The sequence below is a fragment of the Rhinolophus hipposideros genome (assembly GCF_964194185.1).
Source record: "Rhinolophus hipposideros genome assembly, chromosome: 15".
Classification (NCBI taxonomy): Eukaryota; Metazoa; Chordata; class Mammalia; order Chiroptera; family Rhinolophidae; genus Rhinolophus; species Rhinolophus hipposideros.
The window spans coordinates 46672523-46694743 of NC_138061.1; the positions used below are offsets into that span (position 1 = coordinate 46672523).

At 36.6% G+C, this 22221-nt stretch overlaps 1 protein-coding gene across 6 annotated transcripts in view; it reads right to left on the minus strand.

Moving 5' to 3' along the window:
* The window catches only part of HERC4 (HECT and RLD domain containing E3 ubiquitin protein ligase 4), a 108395-nt gene extending 86627 nt beyond the window's left edge, over positions 1 to 21768 (minus strand). For 2 of the 6 annotated variants that reach the window (XM_081075334.1, XM_081075331.1), the window contains exons 1-2: positions 21419 to 21768; positions 19327 to 19631 (exon numbers count right to left, since the gene is read on the minus strand). In XM_081075334.1, the coding sequence (XP_080931460.1) occupies positions 19327 to 19552 (226 nt within the window). In that variant the 5' untranslated portion in view covers positions 19553 to 19631; positions 21419 to 21768. Of the gene's footprint in view, positions 1 to 14300; positions 14435 to 19326; positions 19632 to 20102; positions 20222 to 21418 lie in introns of those variants that run through there. The other 4 variants (XM_081075335.1, XM_081075333.1, XM_081075332.1 and 1 more) reach the window with 4 other exon arrangements.
* Between the last annotated feature and the right edge of the window lie 453 nt (positions 21769 to 22221).

The following is a 22221-nucleotide window of genomic DNA, read 5'->3' on the forward strand; positions in this document are numbered from 1 at the left end:
CTGCCATTTTAACATCTAAGATATAAAAACTCCGTATGTATATGTGGTTAAACTGTGTTCAAGTTTTAAATCAGAAACTAATTTAAAATACTGATCCTTCATAAGATAGTCAGTAACCACTGACAAATCATTAAGTGAAATTTTTTCCTTAGTCTCTTTAAGAGGTGTAATGTTATCAATTTTTTACTAAGTACCACTACAAGTTTTTTTAAGATGCCATTTAAAATTAACTGTTTTAGCTTAATAAGAAAGCTATTAATTTCCGTCTTCAAAACTGAAAGCCTTGTGTTGAAGAGTTGTTAAAACTAAATTAAGCAGGGTTTCTTCAGAAGTACATTTTAGCTCAATGTACAAATGCAGCTGTTCAGTAATCAAACAGCTTGCATTAAGAAGGTTTAAATCCCTACATACAAAAAATTCACATTGTATCTGGTTTACTATCTGCATTATGGGGTGAGAGGTTAACCCTAGATAGCCTCTAGGAATCTTTACAACTCTAATGATGTGTTTTAAATACTTACCTTAAAGTACAATGAGTTAATAACTCATGAAGCTATTGAATAATACATATAAGTTCATTATACGATTCTCTCACTTTTTGTATATTTTTATAAAATTATATTGCAGAAACATACAAAAACAAAAAAGGAAAAAAGATACTACACACTGCCCCCTAAAAAAATTAAGAAAAAGGACTTAAAAATATGGCATCACCTGTTTACATCAAAACTTGCCTATAAATCTTAATTATTAAGAAAGAAATAAAACACAAAAGATCTGTTCTCTCTCACAGAGGGCCCCAAAATAAGTCAATGTCTCTCCAAAACAATCCTCAAGGAAAATTAGTAAAGAGCAGAAAATGACAAGATGACAAGAGGGATGGTTAAATAATAACAAATGAAGAGTACTTAGATATCAATGGCGTAAAATCAAAGGCATCAAATATTCAAGAAACAATCAATCAGACCAAACACTATTATTTACTGTATACCTCTTGTCCTCCAAGAATTAGAGACACAAAGATAAATAAAACAGAGTTCTAGCTTTCAAGGAGTTTACAGCCTATAGCAAAACAGGTAAGGTAAAGACTGTGATTAAATGCTAAGATAAAGATTTACAAAAGGGACATGGGAACAGGAGATATTTACTAAAAACTTGAAAGATACCAGGAAGAATTCTGGAAGACACTGACACTTAGGCTAAGTTCTCAGCAGAGAGAAGAGGAAGAGATTCCATGTACTCCTTTGAGAAAATTTAATTTGTTATAACAAAATACACAAACTAAAAGCAAAGTGAAAAGACTGATAAGAAAAACGGGAGGGCATGCCCGGTGGCTCAGGCGGTTAGAGCTCCATGCTCCTAACTCCGAAGGCTGCCGGTTCGATTCCCACATGGGCCAGTGGGCTCTCAACCACAAGGTTGCCAGTTCGACTCCTCAGAGTCCCTCAAGGGATGGTGGGCAGCGCCCCCTGCAACTAACAACAGGCAACTGAGCTGCGCCCTCCACAACTATGATTGAAAGGATAACAACTTGACTTGGGAACACACTGTTCCCCAATAAAGTCCTGTTCCCCTCCCCCAATAAAATCTTTAAAAAGAAAACGAAAAACAGGGGAAAATGCTATTCATATCTCAAACAAAGAAACAACATCTCCAACTTTTAAAGACTTACTAGGAAAAAAGAAACAGTAATTCAGAGAAAAATGGCCAAAGGATATGAACTGACAATTCACAGAAGAGAAATGGCCCTGAATCATTTGAGAAGATGCCCAAATTTCACTGATGAGAGAAATGCAAATTCAAACTACACTGAAGGCCAGTATGTTCACTTAAAAAATGCATAAAACCATACACTTAATTTGTGTGGTTTTATACATGGGTTAACCTTCAATTACAAAAGTTTACATTTATCAAGGGACTGAGAAGACAAACCACAGACTGGGAGAAAAAAAATGCAGAAGACATACCTAATGGAGGACTATTATCCAAAATACCCAAAAAAGCTCTTTAAAACTCAACAAGAAAATAAATCATCCAATTAAAAAATCGGCAAAATACCTGAACAGACAACTCATCAAGAAAGTTACACAGTGGTGGACGGGTCACTCAGTTGGTTAGAACACGAGCTCTGGGCAACAGGACTGCCAGTTGGATTTCCACAAGGGCCAGCGAGCTGCGCCCTCCTGAACTAGAATGAAGTTAATGAGCTGCCGCTCAGCTCCCAAGTGGCCAGATGGCTCAGTTGATTGGATCGCCGGCTCTCAACCACAAGTTTGCTGGTTAGACTCCCACAAGGGATGGTGGGCTGCGCCCCCTACAGCTAACAACGGCAACTGGTCCTGGAGCTGAGCTGCGCCCTCCATCAACTAAGATTGAAAAGACAACAACTTAACTTGGAAAAGTCCTGGAAGTACACACTGTTCCCCAATAAAAAAGAAAAAAGAAAGAAAGATATACAGATGGTGGGCAGCCGGTTGGCTCAGTTGATTAGAGTGCAGTGCTCATAACACCAAGGTCGCCAGTTGGATTCCCACTGGAGGGCCAGTGGGCTGCGTCCTCCACAACTAGATTGAAAAATAACAATTTGACTTGGAGCCAATGGATCCTGGAAAAACACACTGTTCCCCAATATTCCCCAACTAAAAAAAAAATTTTTAAGCCTGAGAAAAGTAATACTGTATTCATATCAACATTTATGGTTTACGATATTCCTCTTCAAGGAAAGAAAAAAGGGAACATTTAGTTCTGGGAGGCACAAAAGGGCAAAGAAAACATAAGTGGAGGAGACTGTCCAGAGAAAGAAAAAAAATACACTTTTTTCAGAGACAAATGCAAAAACAGGAAAGATAAAGAACTAGAGATGCATGTAATATATCCATCTTGTATAAATACTGATAGCAGATATATTCCAAATACATCTCTAATAAGTCTTAGCTCATCATTGCTTCTGGTTCTTACACTTATATTGTAAAATTGCAATTATTGTTTAAAACTAATGGCACGGGGGCCGGCCCAGGGCTCAGGCGGTTGGAGCTCCATGCTCCTAACTCCAAAGGCTGCCGGTTCAATTCCCACATGGGCCAGTGGGCTCTCAACCACAAGGTTGCCAGTTCAATTCCTCGAGTCCCTCAAGGAATGGTGGGTAGTGCCCCCTGCAACTAGATTGAACTCGGCACCTTGAGCTGAGCTGCCACTGAGCTCCCAGATGGCTCAGTTAGTTGGAGTTTGGGCTCTCAACCAGAAGGTTACTGGTTCGACTCCCGCAAGGGACGGTGGGCTGTGCCCCCCACAACTAGCAATGGCAACTGGACCTGGAGCTGAGCTGCGCCCTCCACAACTAAGACTGAATGTACAACAACTTGACTTGGAAAAAAGTCCTGGAAGTACACTCTGTTCCCCAATAAAGTCCTGTTCCTCTTCCCCAATAAAACCTTTAAAAAAAAAAGAATGTGTTTCCCATTGGGGATAAAGATAATACTATAAAAACATCATTAGTAATACATTCACAACTAGCATCTCAAAAGCTGCATCATGGGGCGGCCGGATGTAGAGTGCAGAGCTCTGAAAAACAGGGCTGCTGATTCGATTCCCACATGGGCAGTGAGCTGCACCCTCCACAACTAGATTGAAGGCAAAGAGCTGCCACTGAGCTGCCGGTGGGGCAGCAGGAGGGCTCAGTTGGTTAGAGCACGAGCTGCCAACAACAAGGTTGCCAGTTCAATTCCCACATGGGATGGTAGGCTGTGCCCTCTGCAACTACGATTGAAAAGGGCAACTGGACTTGGAGCTGAGCTGCGCCCTCCACGACCAGATCATAGGACAACGACTTGGAGCTGATGGGCCCTGGAGAAACACACTGTTCCCCAATATTCCCCAATTAAAAAAACAACAACAAAAAAAGCTGCATCTTATCAGCTCTCCCCAACTAGCGTGAGCAGACTAGTGTGAGCAGCAGGCTCCCTTCCCTAAGCCCCCCACTTGGGTCAGAAGAGAAAGAATATAAACAAGAATAGAGGGAGGTGATGAGGGCCTTAGGCTTTTATCCTTTAAAACACCTCTGCAGGGATTCTGAAAAAACAGGTTGCGAGAACCCCCGAGGCATTTGTATTATCAACAGCTGCCTTGTAACAAACTTATCCAAGACCTGACATTAATTATCTCTAATGTAAAAGAAATATACTCTCAAATTTCACTGGGGGTAGGGAGAGTAGGATAAGGTCTTTCATCCTACTGATGTCATTTTTGAAAGGAAGGAAAGCTCCATCCTCTATATTTGTTTCTGGTTTCCCAAGCCCAAGATCCCTTTTGAATCAGTCATGGAGTACCTAGATCACTTGCAAATCTGGGGTGAGAAAAAAATTTGCTCTAGGCTTTAACCTGCTCCTGGAGAAAACTATTTTCTCAGGAAAATGAATGACATTAGGTTTTCATTAGACTGTTGTCCAGTCAGCAAATTTAAAGAATCTTAGGCAAAGTTTTATTTAAAAAAAACAAAAAAACTGCATCTTACTCTAGTTTCTAGTTCATAAAAACTCTAAAACAGCTATTTGAGAAAAAATACCAACATTTTCATGTCACTCTATATCCTCTGTCATCCACAGATCTCAAAATCTTATTGTTATGGGATGTGTCCCCCCAAAATTCTTATGTTGAAGTCCTAATCCCCAGTAACTCAGAATGTGGCTGTATTTGGAAACAGGGTCGTTGAGGATGTAATTACTTAAGATGAGGTCACACAGGAGTAGGGTAGGCCCCTAATCCAATATGACTTGTCTCCTAATAAAAGGGATAACCTGGTCTCAGACAGGCACACGAGGACAATGACATGAGAAGGAATGCCTAAGATTGTCTGTAAACCATGAGAAGCTAGGAGAGAAGCCTGGAACAGATCCTTCCCTCAAAGCCTTTAGAAGGAACCAACCTGCCGACACCCTGACCTTCGATTTCTAGCCTCCAGAACTATAATACATTTCTGTTATTTAAGTCACCCAGTGTTATGGCAGCCCTAGCAAACGAATACACATGAATAAATATTTTCAGGTTTAAAACATTCCTGTCAAGTCAGCCAAATATTACAATCTATGTTTCAAAGGTGATCCACATGCTAGATGGGTACTACAGTAACCATGGTGATCACTTCATAAAGTATATAATTGTCTAATCACTATGTTGTAGACCTGAAACTAATATAACATTGTGTCAACTATAATTGAAAAATATTTTTGAACAAGTGATCCACAGAAAGAATTAACTCATTCTGACTAATTCAATTACAGATAACCTGATTTTGAAATTTAGAAGTTTCTATTTCATAATTACGTTATTTCCATGCCAAAGGATTAAAAAAATGGCAAAAAAAAAATTTATACAAAATTGGCAAAAGACACATTTTCTCTAAACGATCTTTCAATTATAAACAAAAATAAACTTTCTAGAGAGCAAATTGACAGTATGTATTACAATTCTAAATATGCATGCCCTTTGACCTAGCTTTCCTTTTAGGAATTTATTATACACTGTAAAACGATGTTTACTGAATAACAGTTTATAACTATAATAACACAACAGGAAATAACCTGATTTCGAGTAATAGGTAGGTAAATAAATTATGGAATATTCATATAATAAAAGTTGATGCTTCTATTAAAAAGGATGTCTATACAGTAACATGAAAAGACAGAAATACATTAAATGAAAAAACAAACCACAGATCTTTCATATATATGTGTACAGAATTGTGTATTTTAATACAGGTGTAAGATATGAAAATATAAACAAACAGTAGTAATCTTTAGTATGTAGGGCAAAAAGTGTATTCCACTTTTTAAATCATACATTTCTGTAACTTTAAAAAAGAAATAAAGGATGTATTATTTTGGTAACCATAAAAAATAATTTTTTTTAAGGTATAGAAAGCCCCCAACTTATAAAATGTTGTTCCACAGGAACAAAAGTCCTTTGTGTCCCCAAAATCCAAATACTAGGAAAATAACTAACCTGGAGTAATACAATTTCTTACCTAGGAAACAGAGGCTACAGTCAGATACTGTGTATCTTTAAAATGTGATGTTTAGTTAAGTGAAATGCTGCCCACAAGTATCAATCCTCATCTTCTAGAACTGATAAAGCAAGAGAGCTAAACAAGCCAGGACAGGTGAAGGATGCAGATAAATGTCTGACATCCAAATTTAAAACTCAAATGAATTTTTCTATAGAAAATGTGACACAGAGCGTTAAATGTAATTACTAATAGAATATTATACTTACGTCTGTGTTTTAAAGAAGATTGGTTTAAAAATCTGTTTGATATCTAGCAATATTCCATAAGTAAAGAAAAATTTAAAGTTTTTAAAAACACAATTCATTCATAAATCAGGGATTATCTCATATAACAGCACAATTACCAAGAAGGAGCCAAGTCCACAATTAATCTTAACTCTTAATGTGGTCTATGAATTTAATGAAGACCTACATAGAATGTTAATTTTAAAAAACTGAATTCCAACAAAGTTTGAACTAGCAATGCTTTATATGGAAAACAAAAACCTTTGATGTTTTATGCTCAAATTATAAGATATAAAAACAATATTGTTATGAACATTATTTAACAAGCACAGCCATGTTGATAACAATTACAAAACTAAAGTCAGAAGGAACATACTTTGTTAAACAGCTAATTTAAAGAGGCACCGTTTCAACTCCTTAAATCCTGCCACAGCTTAAGATTCAAAATCCTCTGTCCTATCATGTCTCACTAGATGCTAAATACAAGTTTCCTCTTCCTTTCTCTGAGTCACTCAAAACTCTAACAAGATCAATACAAAGTACACTTAAAATCCATCACTAAAAATTTTAAATTCACAACATACCATTTTATAAAATTAGAAAGGCACTATATAATTAACTCCATTCTTGTTTAAAACTTTATCACACATAGCCACAATATATATGCAGAAGACTGGAAAAATAAATACTAAATTGTCAACAGTGGTTATCTACAAGTGTTTTTTCTTCTATTGTTCTTTAATTGTTTAAACAACTCAATGTGTGGTTGATACATTTTATGATTCTGACTTTTGAAAGATGAGGACACTAATCACTTGAGATTAGTAAATAGCACCAACAAATAATTCAGAATGCTTTTTATACTTTAAATGATATTGCTAATTTCGTTACAGAGATAACAAATAACCAAAGGCTACTTCACTTAATCCCTCTTCCTAAAGTGAAATTATTGCTTACTGACACTTTAAAGGGTGTTTAATATAATGCATATAGTGATCATAAAGTATAATATAAAACAAATTAGGAATTAAATAAAACTAAAACATCAAAAAATTAAATGAAAAGTTAATTTCATTTAACTAAATTATTGCCAGTAATTACTAATAGGAATTTGGAATGGTATAATACAATCCAAGGTCGTGAAAACATTTTAACGAGTTCCCTGATAAAACATAAAGTTAATATACAGGTAAAGTAACTTACATGTCTTAGTTGACTGCCCACAATAAAATAATATTCATATGGAGACATAACCAACTCAATTTTTTAAATTCTTTATTATGGATTTGTTTACAAGTTCATATTCCTTTTACAAATTCTATCTACATAGAGGTATACTGTTAACATACATAAAGAGCATACTATGTACCTGACACTGTGCTAAAGCACTTTATTTAATCTCATTTAATCCCCATAACACCATGAAGCAGGTGTACCATCATCCTTACTTCATAAAGGTCCTAAGATATAAACCTTTTCCTATTTATTGAACCGCTGTCCTCTTGTTAATATTTAAATAACATGATTACGTTTTTAATTAATTTTCAAACTACTATACTTAAAATTTTATAAATACTTAGGGCTTTACAGTATTTTTTTTTCTTTAGAAAAGTCCTTTCTGGACATCTAGAAACTGCTGAAATTAAAGAGGAAAGGAAAATTTGAAATACAGACTCCGGCATATATATATCAAATTAGTTGCTTTAGTTCAATTTCTTTTTAAGGCAATTTCTTTCTCAGAATATCCTAGCAGAGTTTACGTTCTGTGTTTTCTTACATTCTTTATTTGTATGTTTGGCATCCATTCATCACAGGGCCAATTGTATTAACTATCTTTTCTTATTTTCTGTATTCTTGATGCTCTGACATTGGGGTGCGGGAGAGGTGCTTACAGGGCCCTGCAGAGATGGCCCCTCCCCGAGCTAATTCCTAGCTAAGTGTAGTAGTAGCACACCTACATATGCAAAGCAACCAATTCAGTTTATACCACCAACTACGTGCTTATCTCACACACACCAAGCCAATATTTTTCCTACCCTAAATCACCCAAGGGCCAGGTGCCCCAGGAAATTAAAAATCTACCTTATAGCCCAAAGCCTAGAGGAATTTATCAAACTATCCAATCCTAAACTGTTTATTCTGCCCCGTCTTGCCTTTCCCAGGGAAACCCTAATAAAGGCCATAATCTAAACTCTCCTCTGTGCTCCTGTCCTCCTTCCTGACTACCCTGGTGTCTTCCTCTGTGTCCCAGTGTGGGATGTGGTAATCCCTCTCTCTGGGACCTGAGTGTAATAAACTTCTTCAAGCCTCATTCTTGTTTCCTCTTATGACCACACCAACTTTACCATCTCTTAGAAGAGTTTTCAATTTTTTAATTGTGGTTATAACGCAGATGATGGCCATCAAGCTCAATGAAACAAGAGTCTATAATTTTCTTCTCTTCCTGTGGCACATCCAATAAAATACACTGATCATGGGTTCATTCAAGAAACACAAACTATATCTTGTGTTATACACTGCAAGTCTGTGTCACCCCAAAATTCATGTTAAAATCTCCTAACCCCCAATATGATAGTATTAGGAGGGGCCTGCGGTGTGATTAGGGACCCACCCTCATGAATGAGATTAGTGCTCTTTCCCAGAAAACTCCCTCACCACTTCTGCCATGTGAGGACACAGTAAGGAGATGGCCATGTATGAAATGGGGACTCCAAGAAATGCAGTCGTCACCAGATACCAAATCTGCTAGTGACTCCTCAACTTCAAAACTGTGAGAAATGTTTGTTGGTTAAGCTACCCAGACTATAGTAATTTTGTTAGAGCAGCCTGAATAGACTAAGACATCTTCTAATTATTCATCATTAAGAAAACTTTTGAAAATAAATGCTGGATCTACTATCATTTATGTGATTTTTACAGGAACAAAACAGGACACCTTTAACTTTTTTTCCGTACCATATCTTTAAAGTCTGATGATAAATGAACCCAATTCATTTTGTATTTTGCTCCAATATAGAATTAACTTCAGCATCACAGACATTTTTTGAAAATTTGGCATAGTTTTGAATCTAGGCTCCAACAAGGATATTGAAGACTAAAGGTAAAGTACTTTAATGCTCAGCACAATGTCTGGGACATAGTAGGATGACACTCATTTGTGGGAAGACAGGTATTTATTAATACCTGAACTTCAATTGTAAATGAAAAGACATGTACTGTCTATCTGAAGGCAAACATGCAAACAACATTAATACCAACCTCAGTGAAAGGCAGACGTAAAATTAAATTCCCACTCTAATATTAACAGCTTCTTTCTTTTAAGCAAACATTTCCTGAGCACGAACCACATGCCAGGCATTGCTCTTTGCACTTCATATGTTATCTCACTCCTTACAACCAACCTAGGAGTTTGGCATGATTATCCTAATTTTACAGAAGAAAACACAGGCACAGAGAGGTTAAGCAATATGCCCAAAATAACACTGCTAAAAAGTAACAGAGCCAGGATTTGTATCCAAGCATTCTAATTGCAGAGCCCAGCCTTTTTTAAAAAAATGAATAGATAACATATTTACATTGTGGTTTTTTTTTTTTTTTTAAAAAAAGCATGCAGTGAAAAATCTAACATTCACATTCTCACCAAAATAGTTCTAACCCCTTGCCTTACCTCTGCACCAAGAGTAACTACTGTTATTAGTTGTTATGTATCCTTCCAGGGTTTTTCAATGTATCTATAAGCAAATGTGTGTGTGTATTTTACCCAAAATATAGCTTTCTACATAATGTTCTATCTACACCTTGCTCTTTTTACTTAATGTATCTTTGAGATCTTTCCATATTAGTATACAAAGAACTCCATCATTCTTTTCATTTCACACTACAGAGCATTGTATTACATTGACTGAATGGACCACAATTTTACCAGTTCCTAACAGATAATCACAAGGTCATTTCTAACGTTTTGCTGTTGAAACAATGTTGCAGTATAGTAAGTTGTTTTGTACATGTACAAATGTAGCTATCAAAGCAAGAGTTATATTCCTGGATTTTTTTGGAGAAAGGGTACGTGCACTTGTAATTCTGACATGTGCAGCCAAGATATCCTCATAAGAATTTATCAATTTATACGAATGTTACTGTAGGCAGAAGAATAGGGCTACAAGAGGGAGTAGGGAGGAGGAGGCAAGGTCAGCAGTTAAGGAGCGCTACTCCAATCCCAGAACTTTGGCGGCCTAGAGGATCCAGGATGCCATCGTACCACTTCAGGTGAACTTTAGCTGACTATAATAGATTACAATGCTATTAGCATGGCAGCCAAGAAAAATCTCCACCCCGTGTCACCATGACAGCTCCAAGACAGCCAATAAGAACAAAAATGCCTATATTAGCCTGACCCTGTTCCTTCCCCACTCCCATTTCCCTTTCAAGAAGCAACAGCATTATCTCAGAGGCACATTTCCCAGGGGCTCTTGTTTACATGCCAGCACATATACAACTTATAGTTACAATTATTTCAGCTATGAGTAGAATCAAAGGCAACTTCTGTGTGATTGCATCCTGTGACTTCAAAAGTTTTGTTTCCAGTAAAACCTGGAAGGAAGCCATAAAGCCAGACATAATTAACTAATAGGGTTCTTTTTTGTCTGTCAAGCGAGAAGAAATGAAAATATTAAAATTCAAATGAGCAGGCTATCAGATAGTACCTGGCAAATAAGTGCTTTAATTTTATCTACATATAAAACTTCAAGTTTACAAAACAGATGAAGTAGAATTGGCAACCATTTAGGTTATAAATTTACCTAAAAGGTGCTATATTGTGTAGTGCTTTAAACAGTCTCACAAAAGCACAAAATTAGGATAGGTTGGAACCAGTAAGAAATTTACAGTTGAAATATTAGCCTACTATGAACTGAAGATAAAACAAAACTGGAAATAAAACATCTCGTGCCTTTGGCCCTCATCTTTCTTCCCATTTACAGTACTGAACTTCTTACTGATCACTGAATATTGTTATACAAGTTCAAAACAAAATTCACCTCACCAAATTTTTTATCTTTCCTTCTAAAACAAAGTAGGTAATATCTCTCCTTTTCCTGGATTCCCTATTTCTACTAATTACTTACTCAGCCTAGGATCACACCTGGGTCCTCCCTTGACTCCTGCTGTTCACTTCTATACCAAAGCCTGTCCATTCTGCTTCCAGGATCTCTCCTTGATCTATCTACTCCCTTCTTATTTTACAAGACTACCATTATAGCCTAATTTCTATACCTCCAAATTCTCTCCCCTTTTATAAAAACCTGATAATTCTTATTACAAACTATCAGTGCATAGCCATCAAATTAAATTCAAGCTCCCTAATATGATTAATTCTGTAAACTGACCTCAATTTTACCTTTTTAAACTTCTTGCTCACCATTCTCCCACATTTCAGTTAAGTGGACTACTACTTATGTTCCCTTAATAGGTCCTCAGATTTGGCTATTGCCATTTGAGCTGCTTTACCTATAAAACACTCTTCTTCAGTTTTTCCTCCTTGGAATACTGTACATCCTTCCAGTTCATATGCTGTCTTCCCTATAGAAACTCACCTACAATCCACTCCATCCCAAATGATTAGTTATAATATTCAGCTCTACACAGCACTCTGTTTATGTATCTTATAAGACCTAGCACATTTTATATGCATTCTATTTATTTGTGCATTTATTTTATCTTCCCTTCTAAATCTTTAGTTGATATTCACCACATTATACTCAAAAGTTTGTCAAGTGAATACATTTTCAAAACTTTCATTTGCGAGTATCTTCTTATGGGCTTATCAACTTCATGAAGTGAGGCACAACTGTGCTTAAAATTTTTTAAATAAATTTAGTTATTGTTCTTTCTACATGTGCTAAAATTTAAGATGTTCTTTTTCCTAAAGAAATAAACAGAGATGCAAATAAAGACTAAATTTATATATATATATTCATGGTAGCATTACTTATAACAAAAATCTGGAAATAAATTCCAAAAAATAGTAGACAGAACACAAAAAAAATTTTGGTACATTTAAATGATAAAATGTTAAATGATCATTAACAATATCCCTAAACATATAAAAACGTGGGGAAATAACTACTAAATTGTTATTCATTTATTACTGAAAAAAAAGTTGAGACAAAAGAACATACTCCCAGTCTATAATCAGAAGTACAGAAAAAGTGTCAAATGACAATAGTATTTATATATGACAGCATTAAGGTTGATTTTTATTTTCCTGTATTCATCAAATTCTCTACCAAGAATATGTAATACTTCTATAATTAGGAAAAAAAACTATGAAAAACTAAAAATGTGTTGTATCAGTAGAGAATGACACCTAGCAAAGGAGTAAAATGACACTAAACTTAGATATTAAAAAATGAATAATTAGGAGATTTTAAAATAACGTGAGGGGTGCCGGTTAGCTCAGTTGGTTAGAACGCGGTGGTAATAACACCAAAGTTGCTGGTTCAATCCCCGCAGGGGCCACTGGGAGCTGCATGCTTTAAAAAAAAAAAAAAAAAAAAAAAAAAAAATCAAAGGAAATAAACTTAATTTTAAAATAAATAAATTAAATAAAATAAAATGTGAAAAACTTTTTACTAATGGATTCTGGAATGTTTCCTTTATGGCCAAGAAAAGCTAAACTAAAATTATGCCATGCTATAACTGAAGAAAAAAAGAGTATTTCAGGTAAATAAACTATGGTTTAAAGACTGAGCCACCAAAATTCAAGAAATTTCCCTTTTAACAAAAATAATTCAAACAATGCAACTGCACACAGTACAGGTTTTCTTCCATGTAAATCAACTATCACAATTCATTAAGACATAAAAATATTTATTGCCTTTTTAATTCCATCAGCATGGGAGAAAATATCCATAGAAGCTGAAAGAAAATAAACTACGGGCTCTTTGATATGGTTTCCTCATTAATGCTTCCCACTTTTCTACTTACTAACACAATCCTGGCCCAGAGATACCCTTGTAACAATATCTGAATACATTTCCTCTATTAGGTTTTCTTTAACAGGTATCTCAAGTACCCGATATGCTTTATAGCCTAGGAAAACTAAACATCTATGAAGTGAGACTTGATTTATTTATTCAAAGCAATTTTGAAAATACATGGGATCTGTGAAAAACGAGCTTTAACAATAGCACTACATTTATATAGCATATTGGGGACACAGAACCCTAAGAATACTTACTAAGGAAATGATGGAAACTAGAACATCTAGGCTGTCATTGGCAAAAAGAATCCTTAGTAAATGCCCAAGCTATAAAACAAAAATCTACTATATTCTTGTTCTTTCAAGGAAAGTACGTGGCTCACTTCCAATCAGATAAAAACACTAACATACCAAATACAAAGAGAAAATCACTGCTTCCAAATCCTTTAAAGAAGCCTATATTTGTTAAACTGCTCAGATTAGGCATCTACTGCTATTATTGTCTTTTCTGTGGGTTAATGGTTTTATAAAACATTCACCAAACCAATGCATCCTACACAGAGATACATGGCCGATTTGATACAACATAACTAATCCAAGTTTCAATGTTAGCCACCAAATCAATCCTGTCTAGAAGTTACTCTAGACCTTGGATAGTAGTAGCATAGCACAGCATTAGACAACAAAGGGATAGAGAGTATAATATATAACAGAGGAAAGGGAAAAGACTGGGTGTTACCATAATGGTTTTTGTTCATTTGTTTAAATATTCTTCATACCACACAAGGTTATATTGAAGTACCAAAGTGGTATCAAAATGCAAGACCTTGGTAAGATGATTTCAATAAGCCATCAAATAGAATGGCAAAGAAACAATCTGTGATTATTTGATCTGCCTCAAACAGAAGATATTATTGTAAATAATTCTAAACATAAGCACAATTTAGTGAATAAGGTAAGAGACTGGGAGACTTAAATTTTCAGATTCAATTTACAGCTGTTCACCAGTCATCTGCTGTTCTGACAAGTTACTTACCAACTTGTGCTGCCATTTCTCCGTAAATTTATCCCCTAAGGTGAGGATTATTCTTGCAAATTGTGTCACAAGCATTTTGAAAGGAACCATGAGTTATTGTGTAATGCTCTTGAAATTCCTCAGATGTAGGGTCCTACACAAAGTAAAGTATTATTATACATCTCTCTAACAGTAGTCATGTTTGCATTATGATTTTTTTGTTCCTCCCCTTGATACTGTGATTTTTGGGCACTAACCTTTCTCAAAGTAAAGCATCCAAAGCAAACCTCCATTCCTGACTCAAGCAATTACTTTTTTCAAGTCTTCATATCATCCACATCCTCTTCTTTAGAAGGTATTGTCAAAATTAGAAGTTACAAAACATAATGAATGAGCTTCTTTGGTATTATATGTTTTGGTTCAATAAGAAAAATGTGGGATAATTTGGTATTTTTAATCTGCTCTTAAATGAATAATTTTATTTTTCCTATACCATTTTTTATACTTGGGATATATTTCAAGGAGTTCATTTACCGATTTATGTTTTATGAACAAAGACAGCAGGTCAGAAAATGAAAGACAAAAAAGTACTTACTGCTATGTGACCAAAATACTCTATTAGACTCAACAGTAGAAATTACCATTTTTGGATACAGGAAACAGAATCAATGCTCAAAATCTTTGTATCTTCTGTAGAAGAGACGAGCATTAACTACAGTAAGTTTTATCACACTGTTCCAAACTTGATTTATTGTTTGCTTTGCTAATCAAGTTCGTCTTTGTTTCAAAAACAAAACATATATATATATTTGAATTTTCAGTTTGTGCTGGTACAATATTACTTTTTTTAAACAATATTACCTGTTTAAAATAAAACTCTCAACCTTCTTATATGGTTCCTAAAATCACTTCTCTTTGAATTTATTCACAGAGGTGGGAGGAGGGGGGGTAATAAAACATGGTACCTTCATTGTATATCCTTAAATTATAACACAGTAATTTTTAACAGATTTTTTAAACCCCCAGAATTACATTAAAATACTGATGGACACTAGCTTCCCGCTAGGTGAATAAATATTCTTCTACGTCCTAAATATAGCAGGGGAATAACTTTGTGGGATAAAGGTAAAACCATAAGGTTCAGAGTGGTCTCTTTCTTGCTAGCCTACTGCTTAGTCTCAAAATCTCATTTAACTTCAGGTTCCTCATTTGTAAAATGGGAACCATAAAACTTCCCCTAGCTAGCATACAAGACTTGTGAGGATAAAATAATCTACTTGACAGAACTTTGCAGAAAGCCATCAAAACAGTCATTTTTAATAGAACTATATCACACTACTTACAAATTACGATTAAAAATAGTTTAATACTGGATTTATAGACGATGTAATACAGAATTGTACACCTGAAATCTATGTAAATTTACTAACAATTGTCACCCCAATAAAATTAATTTAAAAAAAAAATAGTTTAATACTGTTTTTAATAGATGTGCAAAACATATTTAGCACCACAGTCACTAAGTTATACCTATGATGGATATACAATGAGTAAATGATCTTGTTAAGAAAAGTACATTTCCAAAAAAAAGTACACTTCTATGTTATCTTAAAGTCTTTAGGAGTGACTTTCAAAGTACATTAAAAAAAAGCAATTCATTTAGGTGCACTGACTTAGCATACTGAAGATTTAATATAAATCTTCTGTTAGCTATGAATTAAACTGAGAGCCATCAGCTAGAAAAAAATTCAAGTTTAAAAAAAATTCTTATGAAGGAAAAATACACACATGAAAGTGAAATAGATGTTTGCCTCTCTGGAAGTAATTGAGAAAGAGGTGGTAGTGTTAGCAAGGGGTATACACACACAAGAGAACGGAGTCGAACATGGACATAACCTGCACTCTGGGTATAAAAAAGAAAATGAGTGAAATCTTCCTCTGTGGTTTCTAAAATGTCCAGAATGGAAACCTCTCCCAATAGGCCATAGGTCAAATCTCTTCACACTGAAAGGCCAAGTCCTCCAGTAGATTATCATGACTCTCAAAAATAGCTTATCCTTAATGAATTAGGCCCCCCTTTCTCTTCATCATAGAATATTTAGTGTAAGGTTATAAAGCCAATCTCTGTGAGAAAAAAAATTCTTAGCTCCCTCCACACAAGTTTTAAAGTTCTGATAAAGTGAATTACTATGGTTATTACATGGTCCTAGAAATTCAACCAAATCACTCAGTTACCAGAAGACTTCAAAACCAGTTAAATAAGAACTTATCTTCTAATTCAGTCCTTAAACTCACAAATTTTAAAAACAGTTGAAGAAGGGGTATATTTAAATCGTTAAGGAATTATTCCAAAGGGAAATAATTTTAGTTAAAAACATTAAAATTTTCCACTCAAGCACCTTAAATCAAAATTGAGATTAAAAGATAAGTCCCTATCAGAGCAACTACCTCCCTTTGAACTTTTCCTTTCTCCTACCTCTGTAACATAGGTATACTTCAATATATCATTGAACCTGGACTTCTGGTAATAAAAACTTTTCTCAGGGTCAGGATCCCCTCCTAAAACAAAGCTATTGCAGCCCCAGATTTATTTTCTGTCTATTTATGTAATGACTAATTGAATTAAACGTAAGATTTCATTTTCTCCCAGAAATCTTTTTTTAATCCTATCCCACAATGACATTTCCCATCATTTAAATTTCCTAATCTCAAAGTATATATCACATCTTGTCAGATTTCAATTATCTCCATTTACTTCATTTATGTATGTCTTAACTCCCAACCCGGGCTCTAAATTTTCCAAAGACAAAGTTCATGCCTTTCATTTTTCTATTCCAGACTGCGATGTACCATAGAGAATGAGGCAATCCTAAAGACGTATCCTAAACTAGGGAAGACTGCCCTATCAACTTATATATTATTACCAAATAATGCTTCCAGAATGAATCAATAGGGTGATATAAATGTCACAATGCAATCATCACAATGTCAACATGACCACAAAGAAGCTTCTTCCTGCTACTTAAGTTTCTCAGAATCTCACCTATAGAGTTAAAAGCAGTTCCAGGCACTATAATCACACTATTAGTGCAGTGTCTATCCTTGTCCTGAACACAGAACAGGTGTTTGTTTAATAACATTTTAAAATTTTAAACCTTAGTAAATTTCAGTAACTATGTTGACAATTTCTATGTGCTGGCTTTGTACTTTCTACTTGCCCTGCAGCCTCTCAGAAATTGAAAGCAATACAGAGATATTTCTGTGGGGCATGAATAAGAACAGCAACAGCCCCAATACTCTGAAAATCTCAACCTGAGGCAGCATTCCAAGCTAAGCAAAAAAGGTAAAGGATTCATCTGCCTCTAGCAGCCCGTATCAGTAAATTACCATTCTTGTCTACCAACATAAAACTTCAAGGCCTAAAATTATGAAAATCTGGGAAAATTCCATAAAATAGTCTTAGTGAGGAAGAGTACAAGATAGCTGCCATTTACTTTGAGTTCTGCAATAATTAAACCTATTGTATTAAGCATCGCTACCATTCATCCAAAAATATTAAATTACAAATTAAGGCGGAAAAAAAGAGATTAGGACCCTAACAACAAGAAAGGATGAAAACTATATAGTATTTACAAGATAGAAGAGTGAGGTTTGGCATGGTGGTGAGATGGTATGAAAGATGAATAACAAAACAAAACAAAAAAGAAAGATGAGTAACATGCCTTAATTTAATACCTTAATATATGCACCTCTCAAAAGTAGACTAACATGTGGCAGCCGAATGGCTATTGGTTAGAGCGTGAGCTCTGAACAGGGTTGCCGGTTCAATTCCCACAGGGGCCAGTGAGCCGCACCCTCCACAACTAGATTGAGGACAACAAGCACGGAGCTGAGCTCCCGAAGGGGCAGCCGGATGGCTCAGTTGGTTAGAGCCTGAGCTCCCAATAAAAAGGTTACCGGTTCAATTCCCACAAGGGATGGTGGTCTGTGCCCCCTGCAACTAAAGATTGAAAATGGCAACTGGACTCGGAGCTGAGCTGAGCTGCACCCTCCACAACTAGACTGAAGGACAATGACTTGGAGTTAATGAGTCCTGGAGAAACACACTGTTCCCCAATATTCCCCAATAAAAAAATAAAAATAAAATAAAAAGTAGACTAACACTAGAAACCTCTTCAACAATGAACTGTAAAGAAAAATAACTGCCACAGAAAATATTCAAGTGCCATACTGTTCAAGTTAAAAAAATGTAAGTCAGTACAACTACAGTCTTATCTGAATTTACCACCTTAAGAGATCATTTTCAGTTATCAAAATTAAAGCAAAATTCACATAACAATGACAATTCTAAGTGTGGTAATATTTGATTTTAAAATATGGATAGCCAGGAAAACAGAACATAAAATGTGATCAAATTCCTCAAAATTCTCATTACCTTACAAATTATTTTATATTTGGCTTGTCTGGCTGCTATGAAATCAGGACATCTCATAGTCACAAAACTTTTAATAGCTAGTGCTGCTACTTAAAACTTGATGATTAGGGGAAATAAAAGATATTTCAAACTAAGCCAAATAAAATTATGTATTTAAGCTACAAAAGGAATAAAAATAGAATTATAAAAAGCTTTCATCTTAATTTTTTTCTAACATATGGAAAGCAACAGTAAATTATGCATTTAAAATCTGCCTAAGGTGGCTAAATAGTACTTATCAAAGAAAATTTACATACTATATACTCTACATCAATACTCTAAACCAAGTATTTATACACCGCAGGCTGTTTTTCTTTGTTGTTTTACATCATCATAATTATGCTCTGAAACTAAAGCTTCATACAATAATGGTTTATAATAGTTTAAAAAGGAAACCACAAAATAAAGACTTGGAAGCATGCAAATGTAAAGGATATATTTAACTCCAGGTTTGCTTTTAAAGTTGATTTTAAAAAAAATACAGGTTTAAGACTAAAGAAATTATTTGAAATTTCAAACTAAAATGACCTAATTATTAGAAATACGTAGCAAACAAAAATATTTTCAACTTACCTGGTTTCTTTCTGGATTTTTCATGACCTAGCTGCCCTAGATCATTACATCCACATGTGTACACTGTTCCATCATCCAGAACAAATACAGTATGTCTGAGGCCACATCCTACATCTCGGACCTTTTTATTTATAAAAAAGTCACTTTTTCTGGGCTCTAGTACAATTTCTTCATCAATTCCACCCAAACCTAGCTGTCCAAAAGATGCATTTCCCCAGCACAACATGTTTGTAATTCTTTTGGTCTTCCAGTTTCAATAAAAAACTCCTTTCTGAAACACTGGAAAGTTGGAAGTATCCCTGTATCTGAGAAGACAGAAAAAAGTTAATATGACTTCAAACAAAATATGATACATCATTGCTTTTTCAAGTGCTAGGCTACAATAATCACTATATAGGAAACATTAAACTTATTTTATAATATGCTACCTAAGTATCATTCAGTTTCAAAAACCAATCAGTTGTATTTTAGAAAATATATCTATACAGAAACATTTAGGGAAAATATATCACTCTCCATACTTCTTTGCAAACATATTTAGTTTTGGGTTTTTTTTTTTTTTACTTTTTGTAATCTTGTGATTACAAATATTAAGTATCTTGATGAGATTAATCTTTTTTCTTTTGCTTTAAATAATTTCAGTGGAAGAAATAAGACATCTATTCATTGCCCCCAAAATCAACGAGTATTTACATAGTGAAAGATTTAGTCAACTACGGAAACATAAAACCCTGAAATCTCCCTCAAGTCACAAAATTAAACCTTCTAATACCTACCTCCACATCAACAGAAAACTTAAGTTCTTATCTGTAATAGAAATAAGACCAATAATGGAAACTTTAAATTTCCCACAATTTAAATGACTCTTCCAATTATTGATGCCAATAAGCCCTAGAGAAAATTATGGTTATCTCATCAAGCCTTGATCTTAAGACAATCGTCCCCAAATATCATACTTTACAAATCAAATACACTATGACTTCAGAACAAATTTAATTTTAAATCAGTGTACACCACAGTCACAAAATATCAGTTTAAATATCAAGATTCTCCCCCAAAATACAGTATTTTCTATTACGAGTGGTAACCGTGACTGAAAACTATTTCTCCTGGGCAAACTACATCTATTTATGCCTCTCAGACAATTATTTGAAGATTGCAAAAAACTGCAAATTACCCCAGCCCTGCAGTTTTCAAGAATAGGAATGGGGGCTGGGGCAGTGGTGTAGTCTGGTGGCGAAATCTTTAGAACTTTCCAGTACACTGAGTATTTCTTCCTTTGTAAAAACACAGATTAACAGAGTCCACTTCAGCTATAGCTCCGCAGACCTTTAAACACATTGCGTTACTAAATAACACAATTACAGGAACTCAGCCTTCTTCCCGCGGTCGTTTACCCACGTTCCTTAAGACAGAACCTGGTAAGTTTCAAAACCCAACTTTCCTCCGCGCGGGCCCCCAAGTGCCCAAGCTGTCCCATTCCCTGACCCCAACCATTCACAAAAGTTGGGAGTTCATTCTTTTGGGGCCTCACAACTCGAGAGCTGCCGAGAGTCGTCGGCACGGTCTGCCTCCCCGTTTTGCTGGTTAAGAAGACAGGAAAATGTCCCTTCATTTCAACGCACGAGGTTTAACCATCCTTTTCCTTAAAAAGTTACCAGGGGCATAGGGAAGGCGTCCTCACGCCAGCAACAGGTAGGCGGACGAGAAGCAGTTTTCCTGCCCCCCATTCCCTGAACACGCACTCAGGTCAGCTCAGGGGTACCGGCGGAGAGACACGGTCCGCGCACACCCAAACTCGCGGGCCGAGCAGCCAGCTCGGGCAGCGCGCAGAAGCCGCGGAGACCAGCGGACGCGGATCAGCACCTCGGTGGCCCGCAGTCCAATCCGAGGGGCCCCTTCCCCAGGGAGCCGCGACATTCCAGCCCCCGCCCAGGGAGCCCCTACAACTGCCTTCGTCCCCCACCCCCCACCACGAGGAAGCGCTGAGAAAGCAGCACCCAGCGCTGGGCTGGCCTGAACCCGCCTCGCCCGGCCTGTCCCCTCCCTAACGCCGTCACACGCTCCGGAACCCACCGGGGCAACGACTCACCCGACCCTTCAAGGTAGGGGAAGCCCAGGGCGACCGAGGGCGGCGGCTCCCCAGAGAGTGAGACAGCGCGGCAGCCGGGGCCGGTCTCCAGCTCCTGGACCCTCCTCCTCTAACCAGTGGCGGCGAACACCAGGGCTCCTCCGGCGTCGGTGCCTCTGCTCGCTGCTCCCCTCCCCGGTTCCTGGGAAACTTTACCGGGTTCCTCCGAGAGAAGCAGCCGCTACCGCTGTCCAGTCCAGAGACAGCCGTCAGCGACCCGGATGGAGCGGGAGGGGAAGGACGGGAGGCGAGCGGGGCGGAGAGCGCCGAGGGTGCGGAGAGTTGGGGGAGAGACTTGGGAGGCTAAGGGCGAGGGGGAGGTGGCTAGACACGGGAGGGGGAGGGGTCAGCCGGAAGTGAACCTGGAGCACGCGCGCGAGCCGGCAGACTTTCCGGCCCGTGCGTCTGCGCCGGAATCCTTCCAGGGTGCGTAGCCTCCGGCGCCTGCGTAGTGTGTTTCTTTGCGTTGCTTAAAGGAGAAAATGCCAAATACCCAAGTTGGAGTTTGCAAAGACCCACGGAGGTGATTTGTAACAACGCTGCAATGTGTGCAAGGGCCTTTTAGTGAAGAAAACCTCTTGGTTTTTTTGGTTTGGTTCTTTCTGTTTCTAGGTTCCAATCTATTCTATCTTTTTCCAAGGAGACTTTGAAGTAGCAGATGAAACGTTAATGAATATTGGTATAAAGGCAGGTGAAGCCTTTTACTTTATCCCTTAGCCTCAACTGGAGCTAATCTGAGGATACCAGGCTGATCATATGTGAAG